The 16,680-nt window shown below is 52.2% G+C and overlaps 1 protein-coding gene across 1 annotated transcript in view; it reads right to left on the reverse strand.

Annotated features, from left to right (window-relative positions):
• TCF3 (transcription factor 3) overlaps window positions 1-15,533 on the reverse strand; it is a 72,314-nt gene extending 56,781 nt beyond the window's left edge. Inside the window, exons 1-2 of the mRNA XM_082010885.1 lie at window positions 14,129-15,533; window positions 6,874-6,946 (exon numbers count right to left, since the gene is read on the reverse strand). Of these exons, the coding sequence (XP_081867011.1) occupies window positions 6,874-6,946; window positions 14,129-14,206 (151 nt within the window). The 5' untranslated portion in view covers window positions 14,207-15,533. The remainder of the gene's footprint in view (window positions 1-6,873; window positions 6,947-14,128) is intronic.
• Between the last annotated feature and the right edge of the window lie 1,147 nt (window positions 15,534-16,680).

A 16,680-nucleotide genomic window follows, 5' to 3' on the forward strand; every position in this document is an offset into this window, starting at 1 on the left:
GCAGCATTTGAGGTGGGCTGAGGCAGAGCTGCCGCACCCCAGCGCCAAACCCCAAGCGTGCTGCCCTCCAGAAGATCATTTGTAATGAGACCCTGGCCGAGAAGACAGCCAGTACGAACAAGGCAATGACACTAGGCATGCAATTAACACGCAACCAGCTCCTCTTATTAAAAGAAAAGCAGGTGCTTGAGCTTGTACATGTTCTTTGGAAACACAGAAGGTTCACCCCTAGCTCAGCTTCACGTCAGCCTTAATCCAGGCAAGACACGTGATTTTTACATAAGATACACTTGTCTCGTCATAACCCCTCGAGCAGGCACAGTTACACCTAGTACCAAATTGCCTCATCTAGGGAAGGAAAAAGGTCTGCCAGCAGGAGATAGCTGTGCTGCTTTAGCTCTTCTGGCAAAGTTAAAACTATGTGCTTAAACAAGGTCTGTGTCAAATTTGCAGTTTCTAAACAAAAGCTGTCACTTATCTCAGTATAGCTTTGGCTCTCTGGCACCCCTGACATTCTCCGTGCTCTTTCCTAGTTCAAAATCTCAAATCCAGTGAGGAGGACTCTTCCCTGGGGTGGGAGAAAAAAAACAAACAACCCTCCCCATAAAACATGCACCCTTGCAGCCCCTAAAGTTAAACACACACTGAGACAGGGACTGGGAGTAAGTGAGATTTCTCAGCCATAACCACGGAGCCACTGGCATGGCCAGGCTCTCTTTGCCTCTCCCTAAGCACTTGAAGAAGCATTGAGCTGCTGTCAGAGCATCTCCACTGCCCCAACAGCATATTTGCCCTTTTCCTGCTCTTCCCAAGCTTTGCTCCTCACGTGCCCGTTAGAAAGCGGCTGTGCCTCTGGCAGGACACCCTCGTTCTCAATTCGAGCAAGGAAAAACAAAAAATTAGACCATTGTTAACAGAGAGAGAGAGGAAGGCCTTCATGTTTCAACCTCGCTGCAAAGGTGCAGGAGAAACAGCTACCCAGGTGGGGAAGCCCTGGGAGCAGGAACACGCACCCTGGGACACCAGGATCAGAGATGCAACTGGGGTGTGACGCTGGATTAAGGGAGACAGGCGTGAAGACCTTCCCCTGCCATTTGTTCCCCCATGCTTGCTATTTCCTGCCAACCCGCGCTCCCTGCCCCCAGCTTTCGGGCCCTCCACGGCTTTTCTTCCAAACCTGCTTTCTGTATCCTGGTTAACAGGACCCACCCCACGGGAAAAACAGGGAGCAGAAAGGCAAGAGGAAGGAGAACAGGAGCTTCCCAAAGGCAGAGACAGAAAACAAAGCAGAAAGCCGTTTAACGCACCTGACTAGCACGTGGGAGACAAACTTCACTGAAAGTCCTCCAGGCTTTGTTACTGGAAAGGTGGGGACTGTGACCCTGGGTGTTCCCTGGCAGCAGCCTTAGCACGCTGGCAGCATCCTCCTGCGGCCCGGGAGCGGCTGTGCCAGCAGCAGGAATGGGAATGCTCCCGGGGCACAGGGAGCAGCGGGGGCTGCAGGGACTGTCTCTTTCCAGGCTAACAAGACCTCACAGCTTTACAAGCTTGACCTGTCCATGGCAAAGCTTTTTTTTTTTTTTTTTTTTTAACCTTCAATAATGGCTAAAAAGTAATTTTTACTTTGGAAGAAACAGTCACACCAATAGGCAGGGGAGTAAATTCTTCTGCTTTGACTTTTTTGTTGTGGTGGCTTTGTGTTCAGTGACAGTTTTGCATGCCTGCTGTATGGGCACACGCGCAACCGCAACATAAACAAGCAGCCTGAAGTACGTACTTTAATGGAAAGTGCCAGTTTTAAATATCAAGTCACATATTGCACACCTCATGTCTGCCTTTCATCCTCGATCAAAATAGCAAGCAAAGCCCACCACTCCCACTTCAGCACAAGCAAAACACGTGGGAACTAGAGGCAGTTAGTAGGAAAACGCGATACATCCTTGCTAATAAAAGCTCCTGTTTTCCTCACTGTGGTAAATAGTTGCGAATGCTATTCTGCAGCCTGAAACTCAACTGCTGACAGGACGGCAACAGAAACGCCGCGCTTCGCCCTCCACAGCTCTGAGGTGCTTTTACCGCAAACGACCCAGCCAGCCGCTCCGCCAGCAAAGCCAGCGCCGCTCCTGCGTTTGCAGAGCTGCCGGGGCAGGCACCGGGCTCCCCGCCGGTGCACCAGACCCTCCTCTCCCCACCTTGGAACTTCCTAGCGCAGGGCTGCGTGCACACACAAAATAATTAAATCTTCAAACAGCTCACCCGTAGCACCAATTAAAGAGACAACCTCATCTTTCATAGAATTTATTACTTGCAGTGCTGTTGCCACAGGTATCCAAGTTTGAACGTTGTTTAAAGCAGGCTTTCAAAGGGGATACAGACTCACCTACCTCGAGGGAGAATGCATTTACTTTGTTCAGTAGACTATAACTTAAAATTCGTTACATGCACCAGCTTGTAACTCTTTGAAAATCTCCCTGGTTAGACAGCTTCAAATGTATTTTATGAACTTGCCCCGATCAAAGCAATTCCCTCAACAATGAGCCTCATCTCACCATCTCACTAGCAAAAAAGCACCGAACAAATTTTGGGGGTGGAAATCACAGCACAGACCAGGAGGGGACTCTCCCTTCCAAACCCACCTAAGAGATCCAAAGCAAGGGAGCTCCCTTCAGCACAAGCAAGAAGGGAAAGACATTTAATGCTGAATTCACTTACTCAAAAGGAAAGGAAAAAAAAAGCAGTTATTTTTTTAGCAGAGCTTTTTCTTGCTGTGAGCAGAATCATCTGTCAGCACGAGACCGCCTGGGCTCCTGCTTCAATAGGACACAAACCTGGCGTCGCGTACGATTTCCGATGCGAAGGGAGATGGTTGCACGCTCGCCGTATTAACCGTGGATGCAAAGTGCTGCCCGTGAGCTGCTCCGGGAGACGCGTTACCTCGCACAATCATTTGCCTTGGCTTTATTTCCCGGCTCCACAGAGCCCCAACTCATTGGCCGAAGCAGAGGCGCAGCTGGCATTGACCGACCCTGCCGAAAACTCAGCGGCCACGAGGCTACAACGGCCCCATGCCGCGGCAGCAACACCACGGCCCGGGCTGGGAAGAGACAATGAAACTTCTTTGCCTCCTGCCACTCCTACTGTCTTACTGTCAATTAAAAATGGTTATTTCCATGTGAAATTTAGCACGCGTGGTTTCCTGCTAGAGGCGCAGTTTAATTAAGCGTGCTGGGAGGGAGCTCGTTTCTGATCAGATTAGTCATTTATGAACTATGACGGGGGGGGGGGGGGCGGAGGACACAGTTTTAAATGTTTTGCTACTGCAAATAATAAACAAACAGTTTGGAGAGGAGACAACGAAACTGCAGCCTTCTACGACCAGGACAATAGGCATATGCCGAGCGTCCCAGCTAAAATAAAATACCAGCAGCAAATGACACAGCTTACGCTGGAAAACACTAGTTGCAGCTCAAAGCCCCAGGAAGACCAACTTCCCCGTGGTGACCTATATGTGCTATAAATGCTGCAGACACGGGCCGCATGACGTAAGTTCCATCCTAGTGGCAATTGTTGGGTTTTGCTTTGCCAAGAAAACGCAAAGCGGAGGTGCTGAATTGTCCATGCGGCGGGGTAGCTAAACCAGTTCCTCCCTGGTGCATTTAAGGACAGAAATGAGGGAAACAGTGGCAGAGCTTAAAATAAAACCAGGAGACAAATATAAAACCAAAGGGATCTCAAAACTGGAGGGCTTGCATTAACACCTTGAATTTTCCTGGCCTGGGAGAGAGAAACAGGTTCCCCTTCATGAAGAGGCCACCCAGCCAAGCACCAGCAGCTTGGCCAGGGCAGTTATTAATTGGGATTTGAAAAGGATTTGAATTTGGGGCAATTTTATTACTGTGATTTTCTCGTTAGCACTGTTTCAAATGACTGCACTACCTTATTTACCAGCTGGACTTTGGAAGCAAGAATGTCATCTTGGCAGGTGGGGCATTTTGGCTGGGAAGTCATCAGAGTCACTGCCTTGCTCCCTTCACTCCTAACTTCCCCTGGGGAGCAAAGAGCCTCCAGTTAATAGCTCCTCGGGAGGGGAAAAAAGGAAAAGCTACATACTGCCCCAGGATTTCCCCATGGAGGAGAGAGATGAAAAAGCGGGAGGCCATGAATTCACATGTCCAAGGGTGGGCAGAAGCATGAGACACTAATCTTTCTGGCACATAAGACAACATCAGTTTATTATCTTGGTGTTACTACAATAACCCCAAATAATGAGATACTGGCACCATAGTGCACACTACTGAGCTAAGACTTAAGCGAATCGGTGTTTGCTTCTCCCTTCCAGGCAGAGGGATGGCAGCGGATGGGAAATGCTGCGCTATCAGGGGTACAGGATACTGATTGAACAGAGTGTTTGAAAAACATGAGGCACATTAAAGATGAAGCGTAGGCCTTCCTGCAAGTCAAGAAGATTTAGGGAGCTAATCTCCAGGTCCAGATTACAGTGTGGCTGCAAGGCGCTCTGCTCCCTCAGCATGTCCAGGTCCCCAAATCCAAGGACCATCTGCTCTTCACCCTCTGACCACATCAGGGTTGGTGACTATTTGACTTAAAATCAAATTTTGAGCCAGATAGCTATGCCTTTGGGGATGAACTAGGATCTAATTGTACCTTGCTGTCAATTAGTGAATTAAGCTAAACCAACATCAACAAACTCTGAAAACAACCACTCGTCCCTATCTAGGGCCTAGTTTAGAGACCTTGGATCACAGTGCACTCCTGTGCATGGCACATCTCGTTAACGTCTCACTGCAGTTATTCGCCCCACCAGCAAAAAAATCAATCATCAAACATTCAGGACCAGAGAGAAGTCACAAAGCTGTCAGGCAAATTAAACATGCCCCCGGGTCTCCAAAGGTGAGGCCAAGGATGACCAGAGCCAAAGGATAACTCCGCTGCTGGAGGGAAAGGCTTCCCCTAAACCAAGTCCTGAGCTGTGTTTCAAACCCAGGATGGCCACGGCAGGACAAAAGAGCTGCCGCAGAGCCCCAGGACCGGGACAGCAGTGATTGCGCAACTGCCCTCAGTGCAGTTGTATAACATCAGTCCTCTGTTTTTATGAACTGCTCACAGCCAGACTCAAAAAGCAGCAGCCCAGAGGAAGGGTGGTGTCAACATTACCTTTCACTCACCCGAAAGAAAAGAAGAGGGGGAGGAATAAAAGATTTTGTGTCGTTTTAGCTGCGGCACAGCCAAGCGGAGGGGGGTCCGGTCGTTGCGCTGGCTGTACTGCGGAGCCCACTGGCCAGCACTGTAAAGCCGGCAGCCAAGCCAGCCTCCGAGCAGGAAACAAATTAACACGAGCTGCTCCATTACTATTCTCTCACTAGCATGTAGCGCGTCTTCTGCGGACTATTTTAACAGCAGAAGTCGCACACAGGAACACTTGCTGGAGAGATCAGCTTCCATCTGGGTTAACCTGAGAGTTTTCTCCCTTCAAATTTCCTTCAGCACCCATTCAACAGCTTCCTTGCCTGTAAAAATGTTTGCTCAAAACCATCTTGACACGAAGCTCAACAGCCCAATCTGAAAGCAGCGAATTTCCATGGCCAAAAAGGGCAGGAGCAGGGCAGGGCAGAGTACACCCCTCCCGACCCACTTCTGCAGGTTTCCCCAAAAGCTGCCCCACAGCACACTGTGGCATTAAAGCTGCTACCCAGAAATCCCACCCCGGTCTCTGGGATGCCTCCCAGTATAAGGGCATGGCTGTTCCACACCGCCAGGAGTTTCCCTGGACAGCTGAAGTCAGCCCAGGGTAGAGAAGGTCAAGTTTTAACCATCCACAGAGCATCTGCATGTTTCGGCGAGAAGGGCAAATTAACTGAATCTCCTGCATGCCAGGGGCCACAGCGAGCCCTGCACGGAGGGGCTTCCGCGGGCAGCAAGACTGGCGCGGCATGACACCGTCCGCCCAGACAGGGAATTCTCCGCTTCAGCCTGAAACTGAGGAGTGCCGCGTTCCCAATCAGACATCTAAAGCTACGCGCCCTTCAGAGCGTCTCCACTCGCAGCCGGATCGCCAGCCCGCTGCTCCCTGCAGACGCCCTGCTCCCAAAGCCCCTTGATGTTGGCATCCCTGGCCCCTCCTCGGCAGCGTGGCCGGCCGGGATGCAGCCACGCAGCACTTCTGGGGAGCGGGGCCAGCTGCACAGGGACTGCAGCAAGGCAGGACAGGCGAGGCTCTACTCAACAGCACCCCAAAACCACAGTGGGGTCCAGCTGGGAGGCTGGTGAAATGGCTCCGGCCACCCTTGCTGCCTGCCTCCCCGGGGCAGCTGTGCTGCCTGGAGGCATCTGGCCAGGAGTGCTTTGCAAAGCTCGCTTTGGGAATGCAGAGATCCTCCCCAAAAGCAGGGAGCTGCTGGAGGGGCTGAACGGAGCAGACACCCAAACTGCACCAGAGCCTCCCTTTGGGCAGCTGAGCCCCAGCAATTAACCACCACCGTGTCTTCTCAGTGACGTACAGCAAAAGCCTTCCAGGGCGTACGTCTGCAGACACGCGTTCGTCTAAGCAGCTTAAGAGAACAGCATTGACTGTCTGCTCTCAGGCTGCTTCAATCCGAGCAGCGAGACAACAACCTTCAGCTCAGGTAGTAACTTCTTAATTGGAGACAGATAGACAAGAAGAGCAGCTTTGTCTACTCAGAGACACGTGGAGCAGCAAGAAAATCACCCACAAATAGTAGCAGACCACCACAGAAAAATACGTAACACAAAGATACAGAAACCCCTCCTTTTGGGTCTCTGGAAGCAAACACAAATTTATTGCAAGAAACATTACGGTGTTAAGAAAAAAAAAAAAAATTAAGATGACAGTACCTGATCCTCCAAACTGAGTGCTTGCTAGCGTCGTGGGTCTGTTTTTTCCATTAGCCACTGGCAGGGGAAACATCTAGAAAAACAAGAAGATGAGAGAGAAGGGAAGAGAAAAGAGATTTCAGTACGTTAGTTTTACTGCGCTGCTGCAAAGGGGGTCAGATTGGGCAGGCGGTGGGGAGGAAACAGGGAAGAGAAGCACTTTATTGATGCCAAAAACTTTCCTCTCCTTGTGTCCCTGCTACATAGATCAGCTGCAGCAGGGACAGGAGAGCAGCACAGCTGTGTGCTAATCACACACACATTCCTACGTGCATAAACTTCTCCTGTGTACACAGCGTGTCTGGCTCCTTAGGTGCAACTGAAAACCATCCAAGAACCATCACTGCTGTGGTCAAAACCAACAGTTTCTTCCCTAACTTATTCACCAAGGCCCAGACTAGAGGGTGCCCATGGGGCCATGGAGAAAGGCTGACTCCATTCATAAAAAGCCAGCAGGAAAACAGCAGCACCCTGCCAAGACCACAGCACCCAGCGGAGCTCGTTTTATCCCTCAACACCCCAGCACCCGCAGTGGTCCGGGTCTCCTCCCGCGTCTCCTGCACTCCCAAGCCCAGCTCTGGCGACGTGCAGTGCCTGGGGAGGACGCAGGCTGCTGGCACGGGCAGAGGTGACCAAGCCACGCGCTCCGGCGATGCTCGACCTCGGCACAGGAAGCCTCACGCCAGCCCTCAGAGGGAAGAGCCCTGCAGCCTCACGGAGCAGCTCCCAGCCCTGGTGCTTCGGGGGCTCTGGCAGCGCCGTGACCTAACACAGCCCTGGGGTCTGGTGGGAGAAGCTGCACCAAGGGCAAAGGTATTTAACTCACAATTAGAAAGATGAATGTATTTTACAGCATCGGTCATTCTGGCTACTTACTTGTTTGCTATACTGCTGCAGCTTCAGTATCACAACTAATCTTCTCCTGCCAGGTAGCTTCCTAAAAAATACTGCATACCTCGTCAGCTAACCTGTATAAATATTTTTAATATAAGTTGGGAGGGTTTCAGAAGCTGTTATTTAAAAATTTGTATGCACCTGCGTGTGGCAGAAAACTAGTTCTCCTCCACACAAATGGAGTTCCAGCCAATAAAACAACTGGTGGGAAAACGCTTAGTGAATTAACATTTTAATATCCTTTTACTACTCAACTCAAGATACTTTCACCACCAAGTGATTTGAATTTTTATTATTTTTAGCTTTGCAATGTCTGAGTAACTCAAAAGTTTAATGCTTTGAAGATTAAACAATGTAATGGCACAAGAGCCTACAGAAATGCAGCATTTCATGCCCTGACATAGCTGATGTCTGGCTCTGGTCAGAAACATTCCTTTGTACAAAACCGTCTGCCCAGCTTTGTTTTCACAAATGCTGGGGGGAGAAAAAAAAAGTTTAACGTGGTAGAGATGCAAAGAGAGCAGTTAAGAAACCAACTGCCATTCAAAAAAAGAACCCAAATTTGGGACCATATATATTGACGCACACACGCACATCATGTATATGTTATATATACGTATTTAAATAAAGGTATAAACAGTGTCTGAGTATGCAGCCCGCGTGTGGACAAGCACTCCTGCCTGCAGACACCTGCCTGCCTACGGCTTCGCCCCTGGCCGTAACCCGCCTCTCCCCACACCCCTCCACACGCAGCCTTGCAGTGAGAGCCACTGGATGCACACCGCTGGCAGGGCTCCGGCTGCGACCCCCCGGAGGCTGCAGCCCACCCGGGGTGGGCTCCAGAGTCACTCACGGTGGGCCGGCAGCCCCGCCATCGAATACGCCTTGCTTCCTCAGGAAGTCAGGCTAGAAAACAAAAACAAACCCTGACAACACCAGAGACTTGCAGCCGACCTTCCTCTGCACCACCATGGGTTTTTCCTGCCCCCCCCGCTTTGCAGGGCAGTGTTGTTTTACGCAAAGACCTCCAAAATTCCTAAAAATGGAATTTACGTGGCTGAGCCCACTCAGCCTGTGCTCACTCCCTGCTCTTAAGGTAGGGAAGAAGATTAAGTGAAGTTGTTAGAAACCCCCTTTCCAAGTGGCGAGAAGCAGTTCTGCATGTGCGAGTGGGGTGGCTGGGATGCGTGAACACAACAGCACCTAGCAGCAAAAAGCAACAAAAAACAAACCAAACAAACAAAAAAAGCACTGCTGGGCTCTTCTTCACCAGCGTTTCTGCTTAGTACTTGCTGATGCCGAAAAACCCAAGGTTTGCGCCGCAAACACGAGTGGAGAAAATGAACAGCCTTGTTCCATGGTGCAACGAGCGCTTTCTACTTCTGCAAAAGCAGCGGTCCCCCCGCTGCGCCCGGCAATCCCCAGCACGCCCCCGCGCCCGGCCGCGCCGGGGGATGCCCTCCCCACCTCTCCCCTTCCCTTGCCTCCGCCCGCTTTGAGAGATATTTCGAGACTGATGCAACACCTTCCTGCGCTCCCTCGCCGAGGCGCTCGGGGGGCACGGACCCCTCTTCGCACCAAGGCAAGGGGGGATGCTAAATCAGGGCGATGACGGAGACGGGGGAACCCTGGGCTACCCCTAGCCTCAATCCATGCTCCAAACACAGCTATCCCTTGCCAACTCCAGGAAGCGTTTTGGGATTTTTTCCTTGCTGCCAGCTTGTTTTTCCACTGTGATGTGGGCTGAAGCCGACCGGGTACGCTGCCTCGAGGAGCCCGGCACAAGTCATACGTGAAGTGCCAGCTGCCTTCGCTGGCATATGTCACTCACAGGCAAAGTTCACCCACCCACTGCAAATTTCCTTTCTGCTTTTAAATGCTGCTTTAAAAATAAATGTGGGGGGAGGGAGGAGATGAACCACGTACCAGAGGGACCCAGGCATCGAGAAGGGACCCAGGCATGAGCGTCTGAGGAACTGTAACTGGGTCACTACTTGGCCTTTGTTGGATTTGAATAATGTAGATTTAAACGGTTACGTAAAATCCCCCATCTTAAGTCACCATATTTGGTTTCTCGGGTCCTATCTCCAGCCTCCCTGACAGCTGACAACAACTTCTGCGTACCCTCATAGCTCCATTTCCACCCCTTCCAAAGAATTTATCCTCCCTCCATTTCTCCCAGGTCAAATGATGCAAATCCAGCGCATGGGAAGATCCAAACGCCCGCACCCGCCACTGGGGAGGTTATAGCTAAGAGACCCCAGGCTTTCAACAGCAAACTCATGAGCAAGAAAGGGAATTTGCCAGAGACAGGTAACAATATCAAGCTGCACTTCATTTATTGTGTACTTCTACCAGTGCATCAGTGTTTTCAAATTAAATAGCTGTTTTCACTTCCTCTGCTCTTCCACCTTATGAACTAACTTTTTGGCTGAACCAACCTCAGGCCTGAACAAAGAACCTGAAATCTATTTTGCAGCATGGAAAGTATCCAGCTGTTAATTCGGGAGAAGAGGGAATTCGACTCAATAAAAGTTGCCAGCAGGATATTTTATACGTGTTCATTTAAGACAGACCTTCCTCACTACAGCCCCAAACATCCACTGTGGCGTAAAGTCAAACTTTACAATTGCTTCACTCCGAACAAAAGCGAGAGTTTTATCATGGAAACACAGGCACCGTGCCTTGGCCGGAGCAGGGCGCAGGGCACGGCTTCAGCATCCGCCAGCATGTCAGAAGCAGCAGCGTGAGGGCAGAAGGAGCTTGCTCGAGCCCTGCTTGCTGGTAACAGTTTGGCTTTCGTCCCCAGCTCGATGGCTGGAGCCACGAGGGCTGGCACGCAACGAGAGCAGTCGCTTGCAGGGAAATCAGACGGCAGGTCCTATGCGACTGCTCAAGCCCCTGCCTACTCTGCAACATCTCATCGAGCTAGAAACCCACCCTGACAACTATCATCCCCGCAGCATATGGTTAATACTCTGCTAATAATCATGGCTGTTAACAGTATTTCACTTCTGCCAGAGACCTAGGCTGGCATGCGGCCGCCTGCCTCTATCTAGCTTGGCAGGCGCGCTCTGCGGCACCGACGGGCCCCCACGCCCGTCCGTGTGCCTGCTCCACCCCGGCTCTCCCCATGCCGTGGGGTGCCCCTGCCCTCCAAGCACCCCAGCCCGGCCGGAATACCTGCCCGCACCTCCCCACAACACACCACCACCGGCAGCGTGGCACGGCCGAGACGCCGCCCGGGATAACCGTGGCGAGTCCTCGCGGCTGAGCATCTCCCGACAGCGCAGACCGAGGGCAGCTCCGGCCGTACGCAGCCTGTGCCCATCAGGCTGCAAAGCCTGGCGCCCACGGGCCAAAGGATAACGCACCAAAACCCAAGCCTAATAAACAGATTAAGCCAGCAACTCCCATCTATAGGCAGGATGCTTTCTCGAAAGCTCTCCTCCAGATTTGCAAGCCCGTCCTGGACTACTGCCAGGGAGCGGTGGTGAAGGAAAGCTTACAAATTACCTGTACTTTGGGGCAATTATAAAAGGCAATTTGTTCAGAGGTAGAGGTACGCACGCTGCCGTGCACACCCCAAAGCAGCAATCAGACTACATAGTTGAGTTTTTGGCTCCGGCTCACTTAGATGCACATTACCGATTCCTTTGATTTTCACCCTTATTGGCAAATTACGTTGGCACAAAGCTTTGGGCGAGTGTTTTGCAGCTCAATAACTACAGTATATTTATTTATTAAAGGCAGCACGAGTCTTTCTTTTCAGGACTGTAAGCCCAACTTATAGTGTCTCACCTAGCCCCACCATTTACTGACCCCACGAACCCACGTCTGACTATGCAACCCTGCTAGGGCCAGGCCTTAAAATTCACTCACCGTACAGCAAAACAGTGCAGAGCTGCACCACAACTACTGGGGTTGAATATATTTTCCCTAGAAAAAAAGAATTGAAATACTGGTCTGAAGCAAATGCTTCCAGCTGCTCTGAATTTCTCTCTCTAGTCTTCCCTCCCATCTACTCTCCTGGACCAGTGCTCCACTCCTGCTTATTCAAAGAAAAATATAAATATAAATATACTTGAAAGAGCCAGCTTTGTGGTCAAGAAGCCTGCATTCCAACGACACAGGGAGAGCAACCTATGGAGCAGCCTCTTCGACAGACCCACACGGTACACAACAAGCTTGTGATGCCAGGGTGAAGACCGTCTACTACCTCGGAAGCTTCCCATTTTAGCTACTCATCCTTCAGGAGACATTAATATTCTCTTTATGCAAACTCAGGAGAAGGGTGTGTGGAGATGAGGGTTTGTGAAACAGATCTGGCTCAAATCCAGACTGCGTCGCAGCCCATCGGCCAATTTATCCTGGAGGGAACATCTTCGAATCATTTGCTGGCAAATGACATTTGCAGGCCCTGATCCTGCAAGCAGCCACCCCCAGTGCCGCTGCCGAGTGCATGAGGCTTACACAAACACAGAACAAGTTCTGGTCATTCCCACGTTTACACCATTATTGAACCCAAATTCAACCATTAGGTGTAGATTAATCTCCAAGGACAGAAACGTTTGTGTATGGAGGGAACAAGTCAGGATGCCTCCAGGGAATACAGCTCTGAGCATGCAAATGAGGATGTTTCATTAAATTTGAAAATAAGATCTTGGGTTTTTTGGGTTGTTTTTTTTTCTTTAAAGCTCTAAACAGTGAGTGGGATTTAATTTTTTTTTCTGAGGGGGGGAAAAAGCAAAGTGGGAGCCACTGCAGCCCCAGCCAGGGAGCAGATTATGGGTTACTGATCCAAAGTGCAGTTCAAAACCTGGCACTCTCCTGTGCTGGAGATGGAAAGCTCCAGGGCTCCTGCCAACCCACAGGACCTCTGAGATGAGAGAGGGACAAAGAATCACGCACCGCTCCCCAGCAAGCCCTGAATGTATTCCTGTTTTTAAATGCATACCGTCACTGCAGTCCCCCTACCAACTGTAAGGCATACTACTGTAAAAACACATCGCTGGTAATTTAACAGAACCAGCCTCCCAACAGAAGCATGAAACTGGGAGAACTGGGCCTCTCCTCCTGCAGGAAAATTGTTCTTTGGGGGACTGAGAGACCCCACCATCAACCCGACCCCCCTCCAAGTACGGAGCTCTGCTGGGACAGGCACAAGCCCCAGCATTATAAGAAGTTTTATTTCCAATTGCTAAACCTCGGCACTTGGGCGCAGAAAAGCAGCCAAGCCTCAGCACTTCCCCCAGGCCTAACAGGTACCAGGGCAGCGGGTGCCCCTAGTTCTGCCACCGCTTTTCTCCCTTCTCCTCCAAGGGGCAAGAAAATCAGCCCAGTGGGGCCGGGGACTGGGTAACCCAGGACAGCCCAGAGCCACAGCAGTGACACTCATGGTTGTTCCTCCTCACGGAGCTGTTTTTTCTATCTTCGCAGCACGTTTGCTTATCTAAAAAGCAAGACACGCGCTCCAAGTGCCATGAGGGTGCAGCACACGACAGAGGAACCCAACAGAAAATTCTCTTCTTTTGAACCCAAGCTCTCCCCTCCACAAGTCACCTGCCAACGACAGCCAGCACCGGTGTGGCAAGCACACAGCGTACACCACGTGGCACATCACTGACCCAGGAGAGCAGCACAGACAGACGTGCTGGGGACTAATCCTCGCTCTGCTACGACTAGAAGGGACTTCTCTTCCCTCTGAACTGCGCACACCCTTCTGGGGGAACTCTTAGGTCCTGTTTCTTTGAAAATAAACAGCTCCCAAATGCAGCTAAAGGTTTCCAGAGTACAGAAGAGCACAGCGTGGGGAACTCAAGTGTCCAACTCCTGCAAAAATAATGCACTGGAGAGCTTGGACACATTTCAAACTGTGACAAAATAACCTGTGGGAGCAAAAGTCTGGATCTGGGGAGAGGAAAAAAGGCTGATTAATCAGCTACTGAAGTTACATCTTTGCGTGGCTTCAGAAACAGTCACCCAGCCCATTTCATGGGGAGCATTTAAACAGAGAACACACAACTCCGTTACATTTCCCCAGAATTTCCCATCCAAAAAAAACCCAACCCACCTCTCTGTGCTCCCTGCAAGGAAACAACATACGTTTGAGGGGAAGGGGGGGGGGAGAGGAGGGGCAGAGGCTTTGCTTTAACTTGAAAATAAACAAGTTGCAGCACATGTGCATGCACACAAACGCGGCACATCTGAAACCCATCATGTCCAATTTACAGGCTCACATTTCCTCCCTTCTGCAGCTCCAAAACACTGCACACAGGCAAAGCCCCGGGGCCTTTAAAGCCCCCCGGCCGTGCTCGCTTACCATACTGAAGTCCAGCAGGTCACTGAGCTCTTTGTCTGTCCCAACTGCAGCCATTCTCTGCTGCTGCTGCTGATTCATACTCCCACAGACTCAACAGTGGCAGTCCTAGAGAAAGCGAGGGGGAGGGGAAAGAGATATTTTAATGACTAGAGCAAACTACCCACCCCACTGATGAATATTTTAAAAAGACAGAGTGAGAAAGAAAGGGGCGAGAAAAGAAAAATCCTTTGCACGTCTCCAGCATCCAACTCGTCTGCCGAGCGCACAGTCGGAGTCCTCACATAGCACCCAGAGGCAGGAACAAGCGCTCTATTGACCAGACACACTTGTATGTTAGTTTTTTGCTGCCAATTCCACTAGTTCAGGCCAATTCTGTTCTGGCGTGTGGCGAATGAAGAAGAAAAAAAAAAAAAAAAAGAGTCAACTCATTTATCAAAGGGTTCAGGCAAGTTATCACTCAGGCGCTTGTCTGGCTCGGCTTGCCCCCTCTCCTTCCCCCACACTCGCTCCCCGCAGAAGGCTCTCTTGTCCTTGCCTAGTTTTGTTTAAAAAAAGAAAAAGAAAAAAAAAAAAAGCTCTGATCTTATGCCTCTTTCCTTCGGGTTGCCGAGCACCTGCAGCTGCTTTTTCGGGGGCTGAATTTGGGGATGCCCAACCAGGGCATACCCAGTGGGAACCAAATCTCTCCGCTCCCAAAAGGGGCTGGAAAAGATATTTTTGGGGTTTGGAGGGTTTTGCAAAAATAAAGCCCTCCAGGCAACCTTCCAAGATAGGTAAATATTATTCTTCCTAATTTTACAGGGTTTTTTTTAAAGAGAGATTGATCTTTTCGGCCAACTCACTATGATAGAAAAATATTTCTTTGGGAGGGAGGAAGAGAGGCCTGGGCTAAGATAAAAGATTCCTTTTTTTTTTTTTAGGAACTCATTCATGGTTACAAAGGGCAGCTGGCCAATAAATTGAACTCATTAATCATAAGGTTAAAAAAAAAAAAAAGGAAAGAAGAAAACTCCATGCGATCCAAAGCATTTGTAGGCTGTGCCGGCTCAGCCACCACGTTTCAATGAAGTTTAAAAAAAAAACACACTGAAATCAGCCCGGCATGTAAAAACCCTTCGTCACTACAAAAAAAAACAACCAGGGGATTTTTTTTTTTTTCTTTAAAAAGCCTTTTCTTTAAGTGTCAGCAGTGCATCTGGTCAGTATTTTTAAAACAACTTTACCAACTTACTGCCCCGGTGGGGCCGGGGGAGACACACTCATCCGGGGGAGACCCTGGAGAAACCCTCAGACTCCCGGTCGCTGCCGGGGACGGGGGGGGACGGGGGGGCAGATGCGCCACTTCAGCAGCCCCCCCAAACCCTGCACCCCTCGGGCGACCCGCAGCCCCCGCCATGCCCGCGGATACCTCGAACAATACGCACTCGTCACCCCAAATTCAGTCCGGGCTTTTATTTTTACACACCCCCCCTCTATTTTTAACTCCGGGCCAGCCCCGGGAGGGGTTTTACCCGTCCCGGCGGCACAAAGGCCGTCCCCGCGGGGCGGGCGGGGGTCGGGGGCCCGCCGGTGCCGGTAACGCGCCCCAGATGTCGGCCCCTGCTCCGGCCCGTCCGGGCTCCCTCCGGCGGGGCCCGGTACGGCGCTGGCGGGACCTTCTCGCCTCGGACAAAGGCTCGGGCGCCCCGAGCTGCTCCGTCTCCCTCAGCTCCTGAGGCGGCCTGTGCAGCGCGGCTGCTCCGGGACACGCGTGGGCCCAGCCAGGCCGGACCGGGCTGCGCTAGGCCACACCGGGCCGGGCCGGGCCTCGCTCGCCCCTCGCCAGCCCGGGTGTTCGGCCGAGGGGGGTAAGCGGGCTGCCCCCCCCCCCGCCCCACTGCGGGGAGGAGGGCGAAGTGGGTCACTGCCCCCCACGCGGGTCCCCGCGCCGTGGGGAGGAGGTCACCGCCGGCTGCCCCCCCCCCCCAGAGCGGAGGGAGGAGAGCGAAGCGGGCCCCCACGGTCCCTCCCTGCCACGGGGCGCGGGTGGAAGCGGGCTGCCCCCCGCGCCACGGGTGGAGGCCGGAGCAGCCCCACAACAGGTCCCCCCAACTTTCGCAGCGCCCCAGCCCGGAAAAGAGGACGGGGAGCCCGCGGGGGGGGGCCAAGGGGGACGGATTGCCCTGTTGAAGTTCGCGGCAGCACGGGGGACCGGCCGCCCCCCCCCGGCGGGGAAGGGGGAATCCCCCCCCTCGCTTCAAGCCGCCCCCGCACGCGTGGGCCCCCCCCCGACCGCTGCCCCGGCCCCGGCAAACTTTGCCGGGAGCTGGCGGCGCCGGGAACAATAGAGCCGAGCGCGGCCCGGGCAGCCCCGGCGGAGGGAGGGGGCCGGCCCCCCACATCCCGCAGCGGCTCCAGGCGCGAGGGGCTGCGCCGGGACCGCCCGCAGCACCGGGGGAGCGCGCCCGTGCGTTATTATTTTATTGCTTTTATTATTATTTTTGGTTTACCTGTTCCGGGGCAGGCGCGCAGCCCCCGTGCGTGCGCGGGGCAGGGGAAGCGCATGAAGGGCG

This window comes from Phaethon aethereus (assembly GCF_964289735.1).
Source record: "Phaethon aethereus genome assembly, chromosome: 26".
Lineage (NCBI taxonomy): Eukaryota > Metazoa > Chordata > Aves > Phaethontiformes > Phaethontidae > Phaethon > Phaethon aethereus.